General features: G+C 38.4%; 2 protein-coding genes across 6 annotated transcripts in view; one reads left to right on the top strand and one right to left on the bottom strand.

Moving 5' to 3' along the window:
* sox6 (SRY-box transcription factor 6) overlaps nt 1-24,486 on the top strand; it is a 158,892-nt gene that overhangs the window by 91,935 nt on the left and 42,471 nt on the right. For 2 of the 5 annotated variants that reach the window (XM_087793752.1, XM_087793748.1), the window contains 3 exons: nt 419-490; nt 16,881-17,004; nt 22,684-22,763. In XM_087793752.1, the coding sequence (XP_087649878.1) occupies nt 419-490; nt 16,881-17,004; nt 22,684-22,763 (276 nt within the window). The remainder of the gene's footprint in view (nt 1-418; nt 491-16,880; nt 17,005-22,683; nt 22,764-24,486) is intronic. The other 3 variants (XM_087793751.1, XM_087793749.1, XM_087793750.1) reach the window with 3 other exon arrangements.
* The window catches only part of alx4a (ALX homeobox 4a), a 314,532-nt gene that overhangs the window by 271,449 nt on the left and 18,597 nt on the right, over nt 1-24,486 (bottom strand). The window lies entirely within an intron of this gene.

Raw genomic sequence — 24,486 nt, 5'->3', positions numbered from 1 at the left:
GGGACAAGTTAGCGGACAACCGTTTTCAGCCTTTGCGGACCAAAAACAATGAGCAAAAAATCCTCTTAGTCGAGACACAGATCAGCTAATAAAAAGATCTGTAGGACATGCATCGCATGGAAAATAAACTGCATTGGAAAGTACCTGATACCAGACAGTTCCAAGAAAAGTGATCAAAATGTTATCATCTGATCTATTACTTGATACACCTCCTGAACTCATATCAGAAAATAACATAAAGAAATGATTCAGAACTAAAGTAATTGACAAGAAAACCAAGTTGACTCAAGTGTCCTTTATAGATTTAGCTAGTTTTAATCCGACATCCCATATGTGCCCCCCCGTGACACGCTAAGCCCATCGAAACATGAAGTAAAAGTGAAATTGTAATTGAAGTCCACTCTTCTGTGCGTCCAAGCAGATTGCAAGGCAACAGCAGCAGCTTCTTCAGCAGCAACACAAAATCAACCTCCTCCAGCAGCAGATCCAGGTGAGTGACGTGTCCACCGTTAAAACACACTTCTGTGCAAGCATCTCCTCTTCATCTGTGATTCATCTGACACGTAAACATCAGCCGTATCCAATGTTAATTCCCTGCCGATGAATGGAGCTGCTTTAATAAGCAGAATAATTAGCTGCTGCTAATAGGTACATTAGGGCCGACGGAGAGTCCAGAAGGGACGTGCAAAGTCAGCTGCTCGACGACCAGCTTCATTATCTGGAGTTTTGCTAAACTATCGAGCGATAAGAGGGAGGGAGAAGGACCACCCTGCCAGGATGGTGCTAGCAACAGTCAGCGTGTGCTCGACGCCCCCAAGGCCAGGACTCTCAAGGATGTTCACCTCCTTGTTGGATAAAAGGGAGAACAGGGAGTAGACCTTCCTTTTCTCGTCACACGCCTAAATGACCTTTCGATCCAGAAGGCCTTGGTAGCATTGGATGCGTCAAAGACGTCCAGTTCTGAGTGGAAAGTCTTGAGATGGTTGGTGTGTAGATGTGGGAGAAGAACAGAGCGAGATCGCACCATTCATTCATCTTACGTTTGGGAAAAGTGCCCGAAATAACTGGATATTATTGTAGATTAACCCTCGTGTCATCTCAGGGTCTTGCCTCGTGTTTAAGATGAACGACCTCCAGCACTGCATATGTATTTATGGAAGCCAGAGAGGTCGTTCACCTTGACCCGGAGGCAACACAAGGGATACCACAAACATAATACAAGGGTTAAGATAATTCAAGAATGTCTCACGATAGCTCTGGCAGGTCTCCACCAACTTACTATACCTTAGGTGAAGAGCTCCTCAGATGAGATCAAGACACCACTATGACTAGAAAGTGTTGAGATCGAGACAAAGTAATTCAGGACTAAGAGACCAAGATCTCATTGACGACCTTCTGTCTCCTGATCTCACCAACGTTTGCATCATAGGTGTCTTTTAAAAAGATGAAAAGGATAGGAAAATACCAACAAAGGACCTTAAATAAGTGGTCTTGAGACTTATTTAATAACGGGATAGCTCATCCAAAATTCTAAAGTCTCTCATTTTCTACTCACTTTAATGTCGACTAAGGGTTGTTCGATTTTTCTTTCTTTTTTTAGATCTGTCTTTTTTGGAGGCAATTACGTCCATATGACTTTTGCGACCGGTGCTCAATTTCTTTGTCCATTTAAAAATGTCCAAATAGTTTAGAACTGCTCGTCTGTCATCCATCTTGCATTGAAGCCTCAACACTAGAAACTGTTCATTAAGAAATTAAGTCTATATTTTGAGATGGTTTTTGGTGGAAGATCCCAGTCTTGTACGTCCACATAACCGCAGCGAATGGGGCTCACTCTTGTTCCTCCAAAAAAGACACATTAAAAACATCCAAATACCTCCAAACTGCTCGTCCGTGTTAAAGCCCTGAAATAAGTAATTGTTTTTTAAGAAGCTCCCTGTGTCTCATTCCTGACCATCAGATGGACGTACATTTCCACCTGCAACTCCAAAAAAAGAGACAAATTACTTAAAAAGTTCCGAAAACCCTTAGTCGACATAAGGGCGAGAAGAAAATAAGTTAAATTGGAATTTTTGTTCACTTTAAGTCCTTAGTAAAGTTGTGATTACAACCTGGATTGATTCTCCAAACATTCGAACGTGTCTCACTGTTGTCTTTTTTGTGGATCATTATATAAAGAGGGAAGTAACGGAGCTTTCAAGTGGAGACTTTACTTGCATCTTTGTTGGAGTGTTTGAAATTGATATTTAGAAGTAGATTCCATCACACACTTGACCCCGTCCCTCTCCAGCGAGGAGTTATGAGGGGCCATTTGCATTTAATTAAGTGATGAAAGTATACACTGGGAAGAAGTGGGAGACATTTGGGCAAAGCTCTCTGGAGAATCTCTAAAGAGTCCTCCATGAAATGAGCACTAGCAGGCCCCTCAGCAGGTACTTCACTTGTTTTGAGTTGTTTTATTTTTTTATTTCTGATAAACGCGACACAGATCAAGAATCAATCGTGGAGAAACGACTTCCAACTTGTTTAAAAGTAGATCTAACATCTAATATGTTGTAGATCCATATGAAAGTCTATAAAGTACTTTTCAAGGTCGACAGGTGTTGGTTTCACATGTGACGTGACACCCGTGAAATGATACACTGCAAGTTTAAACATGACAGAGATAACTATCAGTGCAACGATCAGACTTAAGGAGGCAGAAAACTTTGATGTGGTAATACTGAAGATACTTTTTCAACGATCACGCTGTTGACTTCTTTAAAAGTGGAGCCGATGGATACGAAATCTCTTCAGTGTATTTTACCCGCTTATCTCGTATCTGATTAAATCTATTTATATAAAAAAAAAACATTTTTGAGTATCTGAAACAAACTGGGTAGTCCAGAGATTAAAGGAACAAAAAAAAGTGTTTAATCATGTTTTTGTTGAGTAGATTTAGAGAACCAAACCCCAGATCCGTGGTCTTTGTCCGCCGGGATTACAATGTCACTTGTTTTAAGATAGCAGATGTTTGGATTGCGGTGTTCCCCCCCCGGGGGGCTTATCACAAGTTTAAGCTCGCAGCTTTTGTGTGTTTTCCCTCGAAGCCCTGTTGGCACGCCATTAATTCGACGCCATCTTTAAAATCATCTTGGCACTTTCTCAATCCTGGAAGGAGATTAACTCAGAGTTGATTTAGTTAGCAAAGCTATTCAGGATTTATAAAAAAAAAAGAAGAGACGTGACATTTAAACATGTATATTAGAAGGTCCGCTGCGCGATTTATTGAAGGATCTAACTTGACAGGCAGATGAAATTTTAAATGATAGTTCACTGAAGAGTCAAACTTAATTTACTGCTCACCCTTTTGTCGATTAAGGGTTGGGATTAATCTGTTCTTTTTTTTAGAGTTATAGTCAAAAATGTTTGTTAATTTAATGTAGCGACTGGATTTTCTTCCAAAAAGACAAACTTAAAAACATCCAAATACTTCCATATTGTTCGTCTGTAACGCTCCTCCTGTATTGAAGCCTCAACATTAGAAAATTAAACAAGTCTATATTTTAAGATGGTTTGTGGAGGAAGCTCCCAGTTCTTCAGGGTAATATCCAAGCCTCAGTGTCACAGTTCATGACTATGTAAGTATCAATGCCTGAGGGTGAGAAGATAATGAGTGAATTTTTGGGTGAAATTTCCCTTTAAATGGGCCCATTATTCTGATAATATCAGCTGATCCAACATTTTTGTGGTTCACTTTTCTTGTTTCAAACATCTTATAAAAACAAGGAAAAAAAGTTTGAACCATTAGTGACAGTGCTGAGGTGCCGATCCTCAAGGTCGTGACCTCCAGAATTAATCGAAAAGCCATCGTCACGTGAGCTGACGGACGCCCGGAGAAGACGCCGGGCGTACAGTAGACGGACGCGCTGACGGAAACCTCTGCATTGATACCGAACATCAAGAGAATAAATATTTACTCAAAGGTCAGCTTGAACTTTATCTTCACAAACAGGCAACTGAAAGCAGATGAAACAGGCTTTTAATCTGGAAGCGTTTTGATAGAACCTTTTTTTTTCTTCACCCTCTCTTATCAAACAAATATGGAACATAATAGAGCATTATTACTCATCCATGACATTGATGTGTCAGAAGTGAGAACACAATGTTCGAGGTCGGAGTTGTTGCTTAATTACGTTTCACTCGCAGGAATGTTTCGAAAAAAAACAAAAAAACAACAACATTTAAGCGTCCAACACAAACACACATAGATACACACACACACACACAGGCAAATAGATTTGAAGGGAGAAAAGGCGACGACATTGTTGTCCAGCGAACGCTTCAAAGGCTTCAAAGTCCTTCTCATATGTATCTTTAATGGCGTAAATAAACAGTGGGGGAGCCACAACATTCAATAGTTTGAAGCCAAAGGTTCCGTGATTAAAGATGACATTCAATGACTCCTGCGTGGCTGTAGACAATTAAGATGGGATTTTTAAAACGCGGAAGCGACACATTAATGCAGCGAGGAGACGAGTAAATTATATATTTCTTTCTCATGTCTGTGTAGGAGTCGGTGGGCAAAACAAACGAAGGCCTGTGTGTCCAGCATAGAGAGATTTTTACAAACGTTAGTTTTGACTCAATGCAGTCGAACCAGTTGTGAAGTGAGGTGTCGGCGAGAATATCAATGGACATTTAAGCAACATTAAAGTCATGCAACACTAGAACAATTGATGGATACGAACAAAAAGTTGGAAAAAAGTTGCATTTCAGAATCAAATATACAGTAGTTACACTTTCAAAGAAGTGATTTTAATTTGACTTTATTCTTATTATTTTCTTTGATTTATGCCTAAATTACGGTTCGCTGGGAAATCATTTAAGATTTATTGTCAATTTTTATTTTACCATTGAACCAAACATAATTACTATGATCCTCTAAGCTTTTCACAAGTTGTTAAAACTATGATTAAAAAAAACATATTTAATATCAATACATGTGTTTTTTATGGTGTTTGTATAAAAAAAAACTTTTGGGAAGATTTTGTACTTTGACTTTGACACTTAAAGATGCAGATAAAAAACAATATCAAAAAGGAGTTCATCCAGTTTTAAAGTGTAAAATGTATTCCAGCAAATAAAAACAATTAAATAATGACAGAACCAGAAGCAGGTGAAAATGTGTTTTACTTAAAAAAATACACATATTTTTTCACATTAAATTACATTATATTAAAATATATGATGACATCCTGAGAAAGTTTACATTCCTAAAAGTCAACTTTAATAAAAAAAGGTTTAAAAATGGAATGTTTAAAATATAACAATCAACAATAATTACTAAACAAATATACATTGGTAGAATTGTAATGTGATTAAAATATAGATAATGACCAATAATATTGAAAGTATAAATAATTGCACTGCGAAAAAAAACAATGCAGAGATTATGAATTAACATTTAAACTTCAGAAAGGAAAGAGCCAACAAGAGAAGCAAGAAAAAAAATCTTTGAATATTGTATAAACCTCAACAAACCCCTTATTTCATCTATGTTTGCAACGTTAAACTTTCCAATTACAACTTGCAAAGATTATCTTCATGCATTCAATTGCCTCGTGTGGAAATACTTGTTTTATTTGTGTGCATGAACAGGCAGAAACAGACGATTATTCTCTTTGATTCTGCTTCTCTGGGATCTAATTGTTTCTAAAGAGAATCCACATGAAGCGCTGCATGCATTTATTCAGAGACAATGTCGGTCATAAATAGTAAAGCAAATGGTTTCCAATTAGAAGGGTATGGTAAATATTTTAAACCCGTCACATGAGTTTAAATAAACAGGGGGGGGTTCTGAGTGTGTGTGTGTGTGTGTGTATGTAATTGCACAAATAAAGCGCTAATTTGTGTATTCTGGGATGCTTTTGTTGTCTCCGAAGGACAAACGATTTTGCTCAGTGTGAGCAAAAAAAAAAACAGACATTGTTAAAAAATAATGCGCGAGCGGCCAATTAGCGCCGAACAAAAGGAAGTGATAGCATAATAAGAGACGACTAGAGGAGGGAGACGATGGTGTGTTGCCGTCAGCGCCTTTTTTTCCTCGTACCGAAGAAGTCCGTGTTCGCCGGGCTCGCAGGATTATGTCGAGGCATTAACAGCCTAGTCAGACGGGGCTTTGGCTTCCGCCCAGGGAGGCTCAGTCCGGCGGTTCATCCTCCATTTAAGGAGACTGTGAGGTGATGAAGATGTGTACATGCACGACTGAAGATAATAGAGAGCCATGACCCGACTCATTAGCCCCGCTGATTTAATATATTGACACTTGCTAACAAATAATTCCCTTTAGTGGACTCTGCCGGTGAGGCGGGATCAATTTAATTAGTTATGAAATGTGACTTCTCGTTCGGGGCGGGCGGCAGAAAAAGAAGCTGACGTTGGGATAAAGTCGTGTGCGGTTCAGACAATAAAGATGTAAAACGCGGCGTATAAATGTTAATGTTGCGAGATGATGTGGAGCAGATACAGAGGGAAGCTTTCGCACAGGTGATTACATTGATCTTTGTAAACGTGTCCTTCGTAAAATACGCATTATCTTCGCCTGAAAATGTTTGATTTGATTTCACTTTGTTATGTTTTCATTAGGAGCTTGTAAAAATACATATATTAATTGGTATGTTTTCCAGTTAAAGCAGCAATATGTAACATTTCGATTTTCTTTTTTCTGTAATGATGGTTTCAAGTGGAGTCAGGTGACCACCAAACTACTTTATAGCGTTTTCATAAACCCAAAAATGTCACTACAAGAGACTTCCTCCCGTTTTTAAACAAATTAATATGCAGTATGTTACAACTGCGCCAATGAGGAGTCACAAAAATGCTGTTAGGGCTCACTATTTAAAATTATTTTTCCCTTAATTAATTCTGCTTTAATGATATAAAACTTTATTAATGAAGCACATGGTAGGACTGAAAGTCTAGCTACTAGAATCTTAGAATAGAAATAGAAATTTAAATCTTAAAATATATAGCTCAAGTGCTATTAGCTTTTACACAATGTAACAAAAAACTGCTACTGTTTAAGCTTTGTTGTATACTAAGTTGTTTTTTTTTAGCATAACTGTAAATCATTTCACGAAAAACAAATACAGTACATGACAATCAGTTACAAAAAACTTAGCTCAACTTCTACTTTACTTGACCTGCCTTTTTGTACATTTATGAAGATATCGGTGACTATACATTGTTTGTATTTCTAATAAGAAAAGATAAACTTTATTTATTTAGATTGTATGGATAAAGGTAAAAGGATAAAGTAAAAAAAACCTTTCTAGCTTACACTTGTTTAATAAGGAGTGTTATACAGCATATTATGATACTGTAGTAACAAGGATATATTTGTAGTATTGTCGAGTACTTGACTCTGGTGTTGCAGAATTTACAGACCACATGACTCTTGACCAATTTGTAACTACTTTCATTTGTTTTGAAACCTAATTATGCCCAAACATCAGCTCTAAAATCTGCTGGAATCCATTGTATCCTCTCGTCCTCAGTCATCTCCTTGATCTCTCAGGATTTACTTGTTTCTTTATCTGCGAAGGCTTGAATTACTTCTTTCAATTTAGTTGTAAATAAAAACTCGAGTTGATCTTTCACATACTTTATTGAACTATAAACGAAAAGAATTATGGTAACTAGACGTTTGAATGCTTATATAAGAAAAATAAATATATAATGGATACACTTGCTGATGAATATCGACACAATATCATGTCAAAAAATATCATGATATATCAGTGTAGCCACACTTTCTCCTCCAGAAGTCAACAACCGATAAAAAAAACACATCCCCTTGTTTCATGGACTTCCCCGTAACGTGAGTCAATAAAGAACGTTAGCGAAGGTTGTAGCGTCGTTACGGTAAAGAGTGCGTCGAAGACTCTGTATTCAGACACCTCAGCAGTTTAAGCGGCGATAATTAGGAGCCTCCATCTGAACACCGGCTCACAAACGGCTGTAATGTGCGAGATCACACCTGAGGGTCTACTAAAAATTAGTCACCTGAGGGGGTTGCGGCGCAGCCTGGGGGACCCCTTGATTTAATAGACAAACTCACACGTTTGAATTTGCACAGTTTGTCGTGCGGGGGGGGGGGGAGCTTCGTGGGTTCGACTCCCACCGACTCGATGTATACCGTCGATCCATCGGACGTCACCTGTTTCAATATTTTCCGGGGGGCTGGATAAGAGCGCGGCGTTGTGCGCCCCGATCCTCTATTGTGGCCGAAGGAAAACATCAGTTAGCGGGGAACACGTCCTCCAGTGTGATGTTGACTTAGTTTCTTCGGCCTCGCTGCATGAAGCGTGTTTTCTCTGCTAATGTTGTGCAAACTGTTTTGTCTTTGGGTTGGCTCGGCGCGGCCGTCGCCCTCGGCAGCGGCACACTCTCCGGGAGAAAGAGTTTCATTAACAGATTTGGGCTGCGGACGGGGGAGAAAGTGCCGAGTGTTTTCTTAGCGCTGGGGCACCAAAGCGAAGCATTCAGTCCACGGCCAACGCCAAAAAGGAGCCTCTTGTTTTAAAGGGGGGGTTGTGGAGGTGGGGTGTGCAAGTGCAACCGTGCCCCAGTGAAACACAATGAATGGAGCCTTTTGTCAGTGCCGGGCTTTAAAACAAGCAGAGAAATGTATGTATTTTGACTTGGGGGGAGCAGGAGAGCAGGTAGAAAACCAGGAATATGATCGGATGAATGGTCTTTTTGTCGCATGATCCTGGGGATTCATCATCTACTTATGCTCATAAATCTTTTTTTTTTAATAAAACGTTGTGTTGCTCTTGATGCTTAAATAATATTCTCTTATTTCTACTTTAATATAATGTATTAACAATTTAATTCAATAATAAATAAGACACATCGTAAAATTGACTATAATTTGCTGAATTTTGACTTAAAACATCATATTCTGCCAATGTTTGTGTGATTAAAGAAGACCCCCCCAAATATAAATCACAATCCATCTTTAAACCTTATGATATCTCAGGGTCAAGGTGACCCAGAGGTCTGACTCCTTCACTTCATATGTATTTACCCAAAGAAAACACAAGGGATACCACAAACACATTTTTTTCAGGCCTCCTGGTCACCTTGACCCTGAGATTACACAAGGGTTATAAGGCCCAAAAACTGGACACATAGAAAACAGTCCAAAAACCACAAATAATTGGTCTTGAGACCAATTATATTCATCGTCTACTTATGTTCATTATTGACAAAATATATATATTTTTTCTTTTAAAACTTTGTGTTGCGGTCAATATTATTTTATACTTAAATATAATTCAATTTTTAAATACATTTAATAAATAAATAAATACAAATAAGAAAGTGAAGGAAAAATGCAAGCAAATATGCGATTTATTAGTTAAGTCAACTAATCTTTCCGGCTAGAATAATGTTACTACTAAAAACAAGGAACAGATACAATATATTTTCAAGAACAAACAACCATTTACTCTCATGAAAAGATATAGTTGAAAGATTGCATTCAAATATTTAAAAAAGATAAATAAAGTTTTAGGTGATTTATCTCTTAAATAAAAAAAAAAAATATATATATACACAGTATAAATTATGATTTCTAAACATATATATTACATTTATACCATAATAAATATGTTATTTTAAGTGAAAATATACAATACATTTATTTTAGAATATCAAATTGGAGTTTTAACAATTTATTCAAACAAAACAGTTTCCGCAGGTAAAACATTTCATCTTACAGATTTTACGTTTCTTTTTACAACTGCTTGTTCACGTCTCAAAGACGGGACAGTGTAGGTGAGCAAACAGTAGACAGTAGAGGTGGTTTGGGGCGATTTTTGGGGTGGTGTGTTCAAGGCTCCAGTTTCTGTCATCATAAGAGGGACAAACTAAAATGGCTGCTTTCAAAAAAACAAACAAACTGTGAACAAGAAGTTGTTTATTGGCTGAAGTCTCCAGTGTTTTGAAAGAAATATTGAGTTGTGACTAGATGGCGCTGTCCTCTACAAGTGTCATACCCAAGATATTTATATATATATGTATATATATATATATATATATATATATATATATATATATATATATATATATATATACAATAAATCAGTATAATGGATAAATATATATCTAAAAAGTAAATGAAAATATATACCAATCATCAGTAAAATCCAGCTTTTATTTGGTATTGTTTTCTCAAGTTCAGTGGGTGGATTTGAAAGCAGCAGCTTGTTTAAAGTCACTCGCAGCAGTCGGGTGTGCGGCTCAGCGGAGAGCGTGAGACGAGAGGAAGTGTGAACTACCAGCTTCTCCCACAACAGCTGGAGCCCTAAAAATGACAGACGCCCTCCGAGGGAAGATATGTGAAGAGGCAGGTAACAGAGACGTGAGGCCGACAGCTACTCAAGTGAGAAAAAAAAAGAAGTAGTGATATTCTCCTCAATCATTTTGTGATAATTTATTAATATACATGTACATATCGTACATTAAATTAAAAGTTAATTCACGAATATAAAGATATTGATCCACACAAATACAATCCTGTTTTTTAAAATTATTATAACTTTACATTTTAATGGAAAATACTATTATAAATGTTCAAATGTAGACATGATCTGAAGACGTGTTGATCAGACGTCACTCCGGCACATAATAAAATCAGCTGTCAAGAGAAAAAAAAGAAACTTTTTAATAAGAATACCTGACACTCTTGTTTCTCACCTTTTATATTTTGAACACTTCAAAGATGAGAATTATTCTTTAACACTGTCGGTTGAAGTTGAATCCGATTATGAAGTTGAGGAAACAGAAGGAAGGTTTTTTTTTTCGGTGGCTGTAAGAAAAAGCATCTCTCAGGGTTGGTGAGAAGCCAGCGGGGGGTCCTCAGACCTCCAGGGTGTTTCTGTGGAGAGAGGCTCTGAGGAACATGCGTGTTGACAGGACAAGGATGGAGAGCTGATAGTGCTCCTTCGTCTCTAATCACACTCGGGATTGTTGGCGACTCAGTCAGTGCCACGTTTGAGGATTGACTTTGAGAAGAAGGGAAACAAAATGAAGAGAATAGTGGACAGAGATGATGGGCGAGGGTTGTGAATATGAGATTGAAAATAAAGATATATCTAAAATATTTACCAGTAATTTAGATGGTTAGTGTTATATTTATAAAGCTTCATTATAGTTTAATATCTATTGTTATTATTTAAAAAAAACATAAAATATAAATAAATAAGAGACGCATATATAACACACTATAATGTGCTTGATTTGATGAACTTAAACATGGGTCTAGAAAGGCGCTATATAAATAGAGATTATTATTATTATTATTATTATTATATTGAAGTTGATTTTATAGGAATTCTGGGCGAGACACAGAGAAGAACCAAGATCTAAACCTACAAATAAGTGGTACTTGAGACAATATAGATATTTTGATTTATATTATTATTCCAAATTCTGTGTTCCTTTTCCAGCTGAAATATGTTAAGCATTGATTCAATATTTAAGCTGCGGCAGAGAAATCTTTCGCTAGTTTATATAGAGAGTTCCATCGCTTAATTCTTCACAGACTCTGATGTAACATAAATTATTTTCTTTATTCATACATAAATTACATAGAGACAGACAGAGAATATAGCTTTTTGTTAGAAAAAAATACATTTTTAATTCATATTATATGACATATTTGTGACTATTATAAGAGTGAAAACTCAATCAAAACCTATTGTTATTAAGGCTATAAAAACCAATGGAAACAATCAAAGCAAGAAATTATATTTTGTCATTTCCTCTCATTCTTAATTTCCCCTCATTCTTAAATAGCAAGATAGTGTTGGATTTATCATCTTACACTGTCCTTTAGGCACATATAAATGGATTTACACCAAGAACCAGAGTAGAAAACGTGTAATAAGAATGTAAAAACCACGAGTACACAAGCCAAGCATCTTCTTAATAAACTATGAAACATCTCCAGCAACAGGAAACAGATTGTGCACATGGCTGCTACAGACCTCATCCGGTCATCTAAATTGATGATACGTGTTAAAAGGCGACCGAGGCCCCCCCAGAAGAAAAACCTCTGTCGGAGTCGTGCCGGCAGCCTCGGCGAAGTCTGCCTGACTGATCACTACAGATGCTCCTCGTCAAGTATTCAGAGTCGGATCCGTCGCACTCGGTCTTGAGGGACGAACAATGGCACCTGTTCCTCATAAGACGGCCCATTCATGTATCTTTAATGAAGCCCGGGGCAGATGGTGTGAAACCACATTATCTGCTACTTAGCGGCGCTAAGACAAAAGGAAGTGCAGAAAGCACAACAATGACGCTGAATGAAGAAGGAAGAGAAGCCGCCGCTCACATCTGCTGCACTTCACTCGCGCCCGAGTCCTCGACACCATCTTGGCAATTGAGACATCCTGGGCAGCCGGCCCGTCCATGTTTGAACTTGAATACGTCTCTTGAAGGAAGTACGTCGCTTCATAACGGGAGGACGTGCTTTTTGTTCGCCGCTATTGTGGTATTGATCCAATAAAACAGTTGGATGGAGTTCAGAAGGATGACGTCATGAAGCCGGAAGAATTCCTCCTCGACTGCTCGGAGACTGACGCACTTTTGAACACTTTATCTGAAGTGTCTGGTGAACACAGAAGAAATGTCTTCTGTCTGTTACGATAAGTGTGTTGTTTCCTTCTGGATTAGGCTTGTCAGGTCAAGAGATAATCTCAGAAATTATTTTGTTTAATCCATTGGAAATAACTGTTATCATATCCTCGACCAAACTTCACCCATACTTCTATAACCTTAACCCTTACCCTTACCCTGACCCTGACCCTGACCCTGACCATGACCCTGACCCTGACCATGACCCTGACCCTGACCCTGACCCTGACCCTAACCCTGATCCTGATCCTAACCCTGATCCTGATCCTGATCCTGATCCTGATCCTGATCCTGATCCTGACCCTGACCCTGACCCTAACCCACATTCTTGTCTACTAAGGGTTGGTGTTATTTTCAGAGTAATCTGTCCTTTTTTTAAAATTATAGTCAAAAATGTTTGTTCATTTTAATGTAGTGACTGGAGCTCAGTTGTCTTCGTCCAAAAAGACAGAACTTGAAATCATCCAAATACCTCCATACTGCTCGTCTTTAACTTCCATCTTGTATTGAAGCCTTCGAGAGAAGAATTCTTCCCCAAAAAAGTCTTTATTTTGAGTGAGTTTTTTGCAGAAGACCGGAGGCCATCAGTGTAAAAATTGCGAATGTGCACCAACACTTGTGATGGGTTTCAAACTCTACTGATGTTGTAAACTAGAAAAGCACTTTGGCGACGCATGCCCCTGCCAAGGTGCATAACATGCCGTCAGCCATCACTCTACCAAACTCTGCTAATGTGGTAACCGAGGGAAGCACTTTGTCAACGCATACCCCTGCCAAGGTGCCATTCAGTTCTCCCTATGGGAGCTATGGGTCTTTAGCACTGCGCCACCGGTAACACAATTCTCAAACATAGTGATGACAACGTTCATTCATAATTTGATTTTATTGAACACGGTTTATGTTTTTGTGACTAGATTATATTATAAAATAAACGAAAATTAGAAATTCAACTCGTACATTTTGCTTATTTTCATTATGTACATTTAGGCGGTTAAAGTTTTAGTTTTTTTTTTTTACCTGAGGTTGCCAGTCTAAGCAGCAGCACATAATAGCCATACGACACACTTCCTTAATCCAAGTGAAACTACAAAATAAAACTTCTGAGTTATTGGCTTCATAACTTCAGGTTTTACGATTGGTTAGAGGACGGAGCACCAAGAAGTAGAACCAAAAATCGCAATTCCTTAATAATTCATTTTCAGGTTTGTTGTCGACAAACAAACTAAGTCAGACAAAATATGACCTATGGCTTAAATTTGGGCGGCTGTCGCAAACAGTTTGATTGAGTTTTGTATTTAATTGAATGCTGTTTTATAAAGAGAATTACAGTATACAAACTCAATTTTACTAAAGTTTGCCAGTTTGAAGGGGTGCTTGGTCTTTAATAGAAAAAAAGCTTCCATAGGAAATTATATATTTATATATACTATTATCATAGCGGTAAAACATGTACATTAACTTCCATATTATGACGTTTCTGGTCTGTTTTTTAATGAAGTGACGGCAAATTAAACGTGAGAATGATCGACTCAAACTGCACCTTTTATATTGTGACGTAAACCATTCCCGGTCGCTGTGACTCTGGGCTCGTTTAATTATCCTGAGAAAGCATCCGTACGTGAACGACACAAGAGTTAAATCGACATAAAGAGCAAAAAAGCATGAAAAAGTGTGAGCGAAAAAGTGTTCACGAGTCACACTCGGGAAGTTTTTAGTGGACGTTTAACTTTCGCTTTAGTAAACACTTGCTTCTCACGTTTCATTTATAGGATTATTTTCAAGAAAAAATGGAATCTCGAATGCGTCGCACCGCCCGTGTTCTTGCTGCCGTACCTGGTTACACACTTGTGGAAATAAAAGCCGCACACTCAGCAACAGACACCATCTGGTTTAATAGTCCGAAAAGAGAGACTGAGAAACGCTGTGTTCCCTTGTGTGCCCTTGCCTGTCACTGGCCTCATGGCATGTTGTGACATTAATTATTGTGTTTTTCCATCTGGTCCGTACATGCAAGGCCAATATCCATCTATCATTCACTCAGCATGGAAACTTGCTGCTGAAATCCCCATAAAGCCAAGTTTTATTTAAGGTCATTTGTCGCTGTCTCCTCGGCCATTTATTTTTCTTCCGCCTAAGCACTTTTTTTTGGTAACAAAATTACCTCTGGAAGAATTACACACTTTTCTATTATTCTCTAATGCATTTCTGCAACTTCACCTCAGTAAAAGCTCAGTCGACATAAAACGTTTTTTTTTTTTTATTTATTTAGTTTTTCTTTCGGTTCGGCTCGGCACCTCTGGACGGATCAATAAAGCGGGTTTAAGTAGCGAAAAGGGAGACGCGGGTCGGGACCGGGTCCGGTGGTCTACAGGGGGAGCAAAAAAAAGTGGAGATCATAGCAGACCTCAGCCAGAACATGAGGGGAAAGTCGTTTCTCAGACCCGGGCTTATTTCATGCCCCAGTGCCGCGGCAGTAATTGCACCCAGGCCCCCTTTTATAGCAAGTTGATTTTGAAGAGGAATGAATAGAGAAACATTCTGTAAAGTGTTTATTTTGGGGAGGTGGGGTGAGAAGGTGGGGGTGAGGGGGGGTGACCTTTATTAACCTATTTTCCAGGCAGGTTCCCCTGAGGTGGCCTGGCTTGCGCTAGATTAAGCCTCAGAGTCTCGTAGTAGCCGGGCTGCTCCCCATCACGGAGAGTCAGGAAGCGGGGGGCGACAGTAAGATTGGCCCCCGTTACGACACCACACACACACACACACACACACCACTTTGCAGACACACGCTTCTTCAACCACCCTTGACACACTCACACAGGCCGGGAGTTGTGTCCATACTCTGTGTCGGAGAGTGTTGAAAGTTAACACGCGACTTGAACTGACAGGCAAATATGGACTTCTTTAAACGGGCCCGCCGTGTTCCCTGAGGATCCGATGGACTGTTCAGCACCGTCAGATTAAACCTTGAACTCACTTAATCAAGCAGACTTTCTGCTTTTTTTCCCACAATGTTGCCAATGTTTTTCATAACGTCAGTCATTTACCTTTTATGTTGCAGAAATAGAAATAATATATTACTTTCTAATTTATTTATCATTTAAATGACGGGACCACAGAACCCCTGGTCTGTGGACCAGTAACGGTCCATGAGGCAGGTGTTACTGGGCCGCACAAAATCAAAAATTACATTTGACAGATGCGGCTCAATTAGTAACTTAGATCTGCTTAATATGTAGGGACGTGCTCTCTAATGCTCTTATTTTGAAGGCCTGTTAAAACATATGATGTTTGCACAATGCTACAAGGATGCTGCTAATAACTCTTATTGTATAATAAGAAAACATCATAGTTGTTATATTGTAGATACAGTATTTACATTTATTGATTAGCATTTTATTTTCACAGGCTTATAACCAGAGGCTGGGCATTCCAAATATTTACTGAAAGGACAGTCAAAAGAATTTACTTTTACGCTACACTCTGTGATTGTAGTAGAAAAAGTTTAACACATTAATACAATGTGCTGTAAAAACTGTCCACTCGTCGATTTCATCTTAGTGGAAATACAATAAGTTCTTGTTGAACTTTTGAATCAAAAAAGGCAATTTGCTCACAACGTTTTGAAGAACATCTACCCCAGTCTTTAGCAGGTGTGTGGTGTTTGTGCAGAACTTCTTCAAATGACAAAAAAGTGATGCAAAGTTTCAGATTATGCTTTTAGATTTTAGTGATGGTTCTTGGAAAAAAAAAGTCTTTCTTTTATTGAGTTTATCACACAGAATCCTTTTGACTGGAGGGTTCAGACTTGAACATCCAGGCCTAAGACGCATACGAGTCTCGCCAGCTCCTGTCACGGAGGGTTAATATTTCAAAACATGTTTCGCTGATTTTCGGTTGAAGTTTTGCATTCCAACAGATTCCCCCCTTCACTCTCATTCCCGTCCTTCCGCTAACTGCTCCTGGAACAATGTGCGCGTGTGGAGCCTTTGAAGTGCTGAGGTCGAAATTGTAGTTTGGATTAAGAGCAGGCGCAGGTCTGCCAGGTATTGTGCGAGCGAGCGAGGCCCGTCCTCCCTTGTCAGCATGCGTTAGAGAGACCTGTGATCTGGCCTCCCCCGGAGTGGAATCTGTGTTCTGTGTGTAGCAGGCCTGTGCTGAGGGCTTCCTCTGATCTCTGCTCCCTATCTGTCCAGCAGGTCCAGGGTCACATGCCTCCGCTCATGATCCCCATTTTTCCACACGACCAGCGCACTCTGGCAGCGGCAGCCGCCGCCCAGCAAGGCTTTCTCTTCCCTCCAGGAATGTCTTATAAGCCAGGTATGCTCACTGTTTCTGAATGTCTTCACACACACTGTCGGAACGAGTGAGGGCTCTCCTCAGTCTAAAAAATACATGTTTAAATCCAGAATACTAGTTTAATAGAACTACATTACTGTGCAGAGGATGAACTACGTTTTGATTATTATTATTTTAAATCATGATGGCCTTTTACTCTTTTCATATATTCTTGACTATTTACGTAAAGCACTGCGCCTTCCGTTAAAGAAGGGATTGTTCGATGAAGTAAATACAATGCAAACGAGAAACTAAAGGCATTACAGGTACGTGAGGTAATACGCAAACTGAGCGGACACCACGGACTGGAACAAGGAAGTACTAATATTGCAGATTAAACCTCAACATAAAATGAAAGCAAATACAAAGACCTTCATAACATAGATACCGTAAATACTGTATATACCTGTTAAGCACGTTCCGAAAAACACACTTAAATAAAGGAAAGTGTTTTTTAGATTCTACATAAAATACTCGAAGACGATTTGATTATGGTTTAAAACAATGATGACCACATCATGAAACCAAAAACTTTCATCTTGCGTGACTCGTGACATTATGTGTCAAATCCCTTACAAAAATATTGAATGTGTCAAAAAAGTATCTAAATATTTTTGAATTAAATCTGTGGCCTCAAAAATCACTCTCAACGGGCTGGTATCGGATAGTATTTCAAACCGGGTCAACAAAAAGGATAAAATACTTTATATGAATTCAGTTTTATTGATTATTACTGTTTGCTTTTTTTTGTGTCTTGAAAAATGTGGTGTTTTCTCCTCTGGAAGAAACATTAGCCTGTGACTTTGACGCATTTTTATTCCCAAAAATAAACCTTTAAACTTTCACCAAAACCAGAGACAATTTCCACCATCTCTTATATTACCAGTTTAATTATTTTGTAAGAATATCCATCTATTATATTATAACTATTATTTCTAACTATATATGTATTATTATTAGAACAATTTAATGGATGATCCATGTTTTAAAAAAGTACAAATTCTTAAAGAAATTTGCACTTTCCTACAGTATCAAATTGCACCCCGTAACCCTTACATAATCCTGCTATTACGAAGACACTGTTTCTGAATTGAAGTGAAGGTATTATCAACCCACATCGTAATTAGAATAATTTCCAAAGCGAACACAAAAAGCAATTTTTAGCTTGAATGAAACAAAGGGCCTTTTCCAGTGTCGTCATGTGATTCTACTTGATGCAACTCAATAGCAGCCACTCACACGATTCACGAGCGATGAAGTCGTCCCATCACAATAGCTCAGGTAATTGTTTTGTTCGTCAACAGGTTTCCCTCCGATTATGACTAATTTTCAAAGCCTGTCACTGCAAGTCTTTCCCCTCCCTTTTTTCTTTTTTTTTCAATCCGGTCAAACACAAAAGTAAAGCCGTCTTTAAAATAAAAGAAAGAGAATACTGTCACGACTTGTCGAGTAAAATGTTCCCAGAGCCGTGTTTTGACACATCTCAATGTTCGCGTGAAAGAAACACAATATTTTACGCATCTGCAAAATCCAGACTTGAGAAAAAAAAATAGAGTAAATATAAAATCAGCAGTATTTGCACCAGCACGATAAAGGTATAGAAACGCTGTTAATGAATGTTGTATAGAAGCACAGGATGAAAAACAAAGTCAGCTATTTTGGAACTGTGGAGCCATGACAGCTTAAACAAAGTGCCTGAGGGGGAGACTTTCAACAGTGCGCTCTCTGCAATGGGTCCGACATGGAAAATGTTTTAGTTCAAATAACAGAGGCTATTATGGAATCGTGGTCAGAGGTTGCCATGTGTTTTCTGCTGCATAATTCATGATGTATTTGAAGAAGTAGCGAGAGGGGGCGGGGGGAGGGGGGGGGGGGTCTGGAAATGACTGGCGGAGTCATTTCATAACCTCTGTTATTTCAACACAATATGAGCAGAAAGTACAATGTTATCGCCGCCACCTGCCGCGGCCACGGGATGCGGCTCGGGTCCGTCCTCCATGAAGTGTGTGGCCAAGCGTTCACTTCCAACGCTAATCTAATGTTATCATCGTGAGGCATCTCCCGCGGGGGCCGCTGCTTATGACCCCCGGGGCCCCCCCGCCGAGCTCGCACGGCACCGGAGTCGAGCCGACGCTACGGTGGCAAGTCATCAACCGTCGCCCGGCTGTGCTCGATGGCCGGTGATCGCACGGTTCGCCGACACAGCCATAAAAGTCATCGTTTACACAAATAGTTGAAGAGAGGTTTTATAGTTCGTCTATTCTGTTTATACAGATAGAAAATAAACATGTTCGGTTTTCCAGAATTGCTGCGTTACACTCTTAAATGATATAAAAAATATTCTTTAGCAACAAATGCGGATTTGTTGACGGTTTACCAGACTAAGAAAGGTTATAAAGATGAAAAATGGAATAATTGATAAAGGACAAACTTGGCTTTATTATTAAGAAAAACAAGATAAAATAAATGTTTAAGAAGCCAAAAGATACTTAATTGAAACAATCATTGGATTCTTGGAAATTTTTGATGAAATATATACAGAAAGAAAAGGCATTAGAGATACTGTATGCGAGGAAATAGGGGAACCCAAACTGAGCTGACACCACGGACTGGAACCAGAAAGTTTAAGTAGAAGATGCTAGTGATGCTGACGAAGCTTCATGAATCAGAGTCCACTAGATGTATTTTCCTTTGTTTTGAACAACTGTTCCAACTAAAACATCCAATCATTTTTAAACTGATGGCGCCACCTACTGACCTCTATACAAGTTGACACTGCTTCATGAACCTTCACCAGCACTAGTAGCTGAATGGGTAGTACAGGCAGAATAAACTCCAGCTGCAAAGTAAATACACCAAAATAAAAGCTAATATAAAAATAATTCATAAGCTATACACTGTAAATGCCTGTCAAGCACTTTGAAAATAATAAAATAAGATAAAGTTTTAGATGCCATGACGATATATTGAGCCTCACTTATTGATACAAACCAATAATAGAGAGAAAACTGATGTTCTTATTAAGTATTTAGCATCTAATTCCGTACTAAAAACATAATGGGCGTTGGACAAAAATAATTGGATTACCATATAATTTTAGTTTTCAATTTATGCACAATTTCCAAGGTACTTAATTTCATAAAGACACCATTGGAAATTTTGCGGATAAAACTTTAATAATAATGCATTAAGTATAGTTAAAAATCAGATATCATTTCATGTATGACACATATATCTTGAGACCTCCTAGTACATACAATAAATCCCAAGGCTTCTAGGACAGAACGAGAACTGAAGTTAGTTCTTTTAGTTCTCATCGTTAGTTATTCGATTCCACTGACAAGAAAGGAAAAGGGAAGTAAATCATTATCACTTGACCAGATCCAGAAAAGGTATGTACCCACATCAGCTGGCACTTGATCCCCGACCGTGATTAGATTACACGGGACCACATGAGTAGTGAAACTGACCTCGGTGGTCCAGGTCTAGTCGTCTGTGGGTATGGGACCCACCGCCATTCCCATTCCAGCAATGACACTGACCTGGCACTGCAAGCATTTTGCTGGCACATAGACTATTTGTGCCCACATAACCCCCCCCGCCCCGACCCACCCACCCACCCCCGACTCTCCAGCCCTGGCGCTGCTCTCATTTAGCACATGACCCTCTCCAGGTTTCACATGACATCTCCGGTCATGCAGCCATTTGTTATTTCAAACTCCTACATCACAAACAGCAGCAGCGGGACAAAAAACGAGGAGTTGTTGAAATAACCACGGGGTGACCCCCTTCACGTCCCCCCCCCTCGCCGCCAGCAGCAGCGCTGGAAAGCACTTCTGCTGCGTGATTTTATTTGCAACTGAATGGTGGATTGGATTTCCATGTTCTGTATTACATCGCTGTGCAAGATTGCAAAGTAGTGCCTTTGGGCAGGAAGTAAAGTGAAAGAGAAGGTGCAGACATTTACCTTGTCGGAGGCTTAATGGCTCAATATGTCGGCGAGGCAATGTGACAAGCAGAAGTGAGGTCTGAGCGAGGCCAACGCTTCCACCGGCCGCTTCCTGCTCCAGACACGTGTTTTTTTTTAAACAATCTGGAGCGTGTAGCCCTGTCTGGCTGAGCCGCCCGGACCAGGAGTCATGAAACACACTCGTTTAGCAACCGTTAGCTTGAAAAGAACGAGGGAACATCCGACCAATTAGCACCAAACACTCAAATGATCATATTCAAAACCATATTTTTATAGATAGATTTATTATATTACAATTGGGTTTCCAGTTTGGTACGGCAAGTTTCATTAAAACAAAGTGCAAACAAAAGAACAAAGTGCAAAATATAAAGAAGAATGAAAATAATGCTAAGAAAAGAATACAAAGGAAAATAGGGCACATAGATACATTTTGTGTTCTTATCAAAAGTATATATTTGATATGTAGTATACATTTGTTTTTGTATCATTTCTTACGTCAGAATCATGCTTTATGCCTTGCAGTTTTACATGTAATGCTTACTTAATTCAGCTTTTCTGGTTCCTTTAAGTGACATCACAGACAGCAAATGAGCCAAGGCCACAAACAGGCAATTGTACGCACAATTTGATGTGATTTATTTGCACTCATTTTGTAGGCACACAGAGTGCTTTACGCTTGCCTTAACCTCCCTGTAAAAAAAGATAGATTAAAACCAATATTACCTTGTGTAATAATACACAAGGACATTTAATGCTATTCTTGTTAGCTTAGCCAATCGCTAAACGTGCTAGCCGTGGTCATTCTGTTTTTATTTTTGATATGTTTTACAACAATAATTATAATTGCATATTATGAGAACTTAATTTACCTTTTTTTTGCAAATTTAGTCAAATGACAAACCTATAGTTGAATACATTTGACAAAGAAAACGTTATGTTTTTTCTTAATTGATTGGGATTTTAACAATTGTCTATTATCTGGTGTTGAAAATTGAATTATCTCTATATTTGTAAAAGTGGACAAAATTATTTCATCAGGGATTCATGCCTGAGTTGGAAAATCATTTTATAGGTCATCATTTGCGCTAAAAAATGTATTAAAAAACCCTTTTTTTAAATGAATAACATGTTAAATGGAACCTTTATACGAAGCTGCACATTTTAAAAGGGATTTCTTTTTAAACAAATTGACAGTTTTCATTTCCAAACACAGGGTTAAAAGTAAAAAGTTCACAGGCTCAGTCAGGAACAAGAGAAGGCATCCGTGTGAAGTATCCAGCTGTGAGCGTGTGTTTTTCAACATTGCTATTGTGCCTCGCACTTGTCCTGACCAGTTGACGCGCGAGTTGTTTTCACACGACTGCCGCAGCCATCAGTCAAAAACAATGTTGCGCGGAACAATAGTCCGAACAAGTCTACATCTGTAGCGGCGACGTGCGAGGACACGCCGAAAACTCTCTCGCGTCACCGCTAATTGAATACCACAGGAGACGCTTTAAACAAAACTACTTTTTAAAGAAATACGTGTCGAACGAACAGTTGTTTTTAGCGAAGAGGAAAAAGTGGAGACGCGATCCAGCTCCTGTAGTCGTGGAGGTAGAAAGGTGTCTGTGGTTGGAAACCAAAACCGTGTTGGCACTTGTCCTGTCGCTCATTGTCTCAACCTGTGTATTGTTTTCTCTCGCTGACAGGCGATAACTACCCTGTGCAGTTCATTCCCTCCACGATGGCAGCGGCGGCGGCGTCAGGACTCAGCCCCCTCCAGCTCCAGGTATGTGTATTATGATGACAAAGAATGTGAGCGACGCACACGCCAACGCAGGGCAGTGCAGCTGCAGGCCGAGTCATGAGCTCCTCGTGAACCGTTTAGATCCTGGAGGGGCCTCGTGCTGCACTCGTGAGGGGCCACAAAAACATTTTATGGGAAAATTGTCATTCATTTCTTTTTCAACTAACATTATTGGTGAGGAAGATACAAGAAAAAGTGGAATAAGGTGGAAAAATACAAGTGATTATCCTCTAAAATTATAAATATTCTCAATAAGTTTCATGAAGACCTCTAAGATCCGTTGTTATTATACAATGGAAAAGCATATAAAGCTTGTTTGTGAATTTCTTGAGACAGAAATAAAACAAATTTCAATTATAAATCTTAAAAAAAACACTATAATATGATTTTATTTTCTAAATAAGTATATAGAAGAGAAAGGGTGATAAATAAGGAGGAGGAGGTGTAAATCTAGAAAAAGGATAGTGTTGATGGTTGCATTTATGGGGGTAATAATAATGTATATGTAGTATTTATATGGATATTTGCTTTGTATATGCATATACATATTTACTATATCATGTTATAAGCTTTGGAAAGATCTTCTTCTTTCTTTGCGCTTGATGGATCTACTGACTCCTTAAAGAAACATCTTAAAACATCTTTATTTGTTCAGGCTTTTCCTTGATTCTGGAACTCCTGTTGTGTTCTCAGTTTTATCTTGATCTTTAAAGTATATACTTTATTGAATATTGTATTGATTGTTTAAGCGCTTCGTGACCCTGGTCTGGAAAAGCGCTATATAAATAAAAATTACTTATATTGTGTAATATAGATCATTTGACACAATATGTAAGTTATGTATTGATTTGAGAGCTTATATATTGTGTATTTTTATGGATATCTGAGTAGACAGTTGCTATGAAGAATAATTTTAAAAGGGTGGGAAATAAAACAAAAAGTATAAATACTTCTTCCTACTGATTTTCTGAACTATTTGGCTTTATTTTTTACATTTATTATTAATTTTGTATGTACAAATTATTCCATATTATATAGATCTTTAATTAAATCTTAATAGTAATGATGGCATATCTGAAAAGAAAAATAATGAAAATAGAAAATTCAAATAAATATATAACTTATAAATATATATAGATTAATAAATTGTTTAAAAATACTTTATAAATATGATTTAAAAGCAGTGGCAAGTATTGCACCTGAAACAATTAAAACATTTCTGCCTCGTCACTTTAATTTATCCAGATATTTCCCGCCCTCTCTTCCAGCCTAGGATTATATTGAGTGGGAATATATGATTGTTTTTCTCCAGTTAAGGTGGAAGCAGATCAAATATTTCTCACAAATCAAACTTCATCGCTGAAATGTTTCTGTTCTATCATTGTGTGGAGGAGAACAAAAAAAAAGGGAGTGCAGGAAGGAAGATTGATTGGCGAGGAAGATGACAGCTAAACTGTTTTACGACCGCCCTGTCTTCCCATGCCTTCGTACACATCATTTAAAGAAGATGAACTCGGGTCAGAGCTCAGCCTCAGGGCATCATGTTTAATATAGATAATTATCTTTGCGCTTGTCGTCAGAGTTTTGAACGGCAACGTTATCCAGCGGTTTTAAAAAGTACAAAAGCAGGATTGCGTCTTTGTGTTTTCAAAATCCCAGGATAGAATTTCACCTTTTTTTTTTTTATTGTGATTGACAGCGTTAT

Source organism: Callionymus lyra, chromosome 6 (assembly GCF_982586985.1).
Source record: "Callionymus lyra chromosome 6, fCalLyr1.hap1.1, whole genome shotgun sequence".
Taxonomy (NCBI): Eukaryota; Metazoa; Chordata; class Actinopteri; order Syngnathiformes; family Callionymidae; genus Callionymus; species Callionymus lyra.
This window is presented reverse-complemented; position numbering and strand designations above follow the sequence as displayed.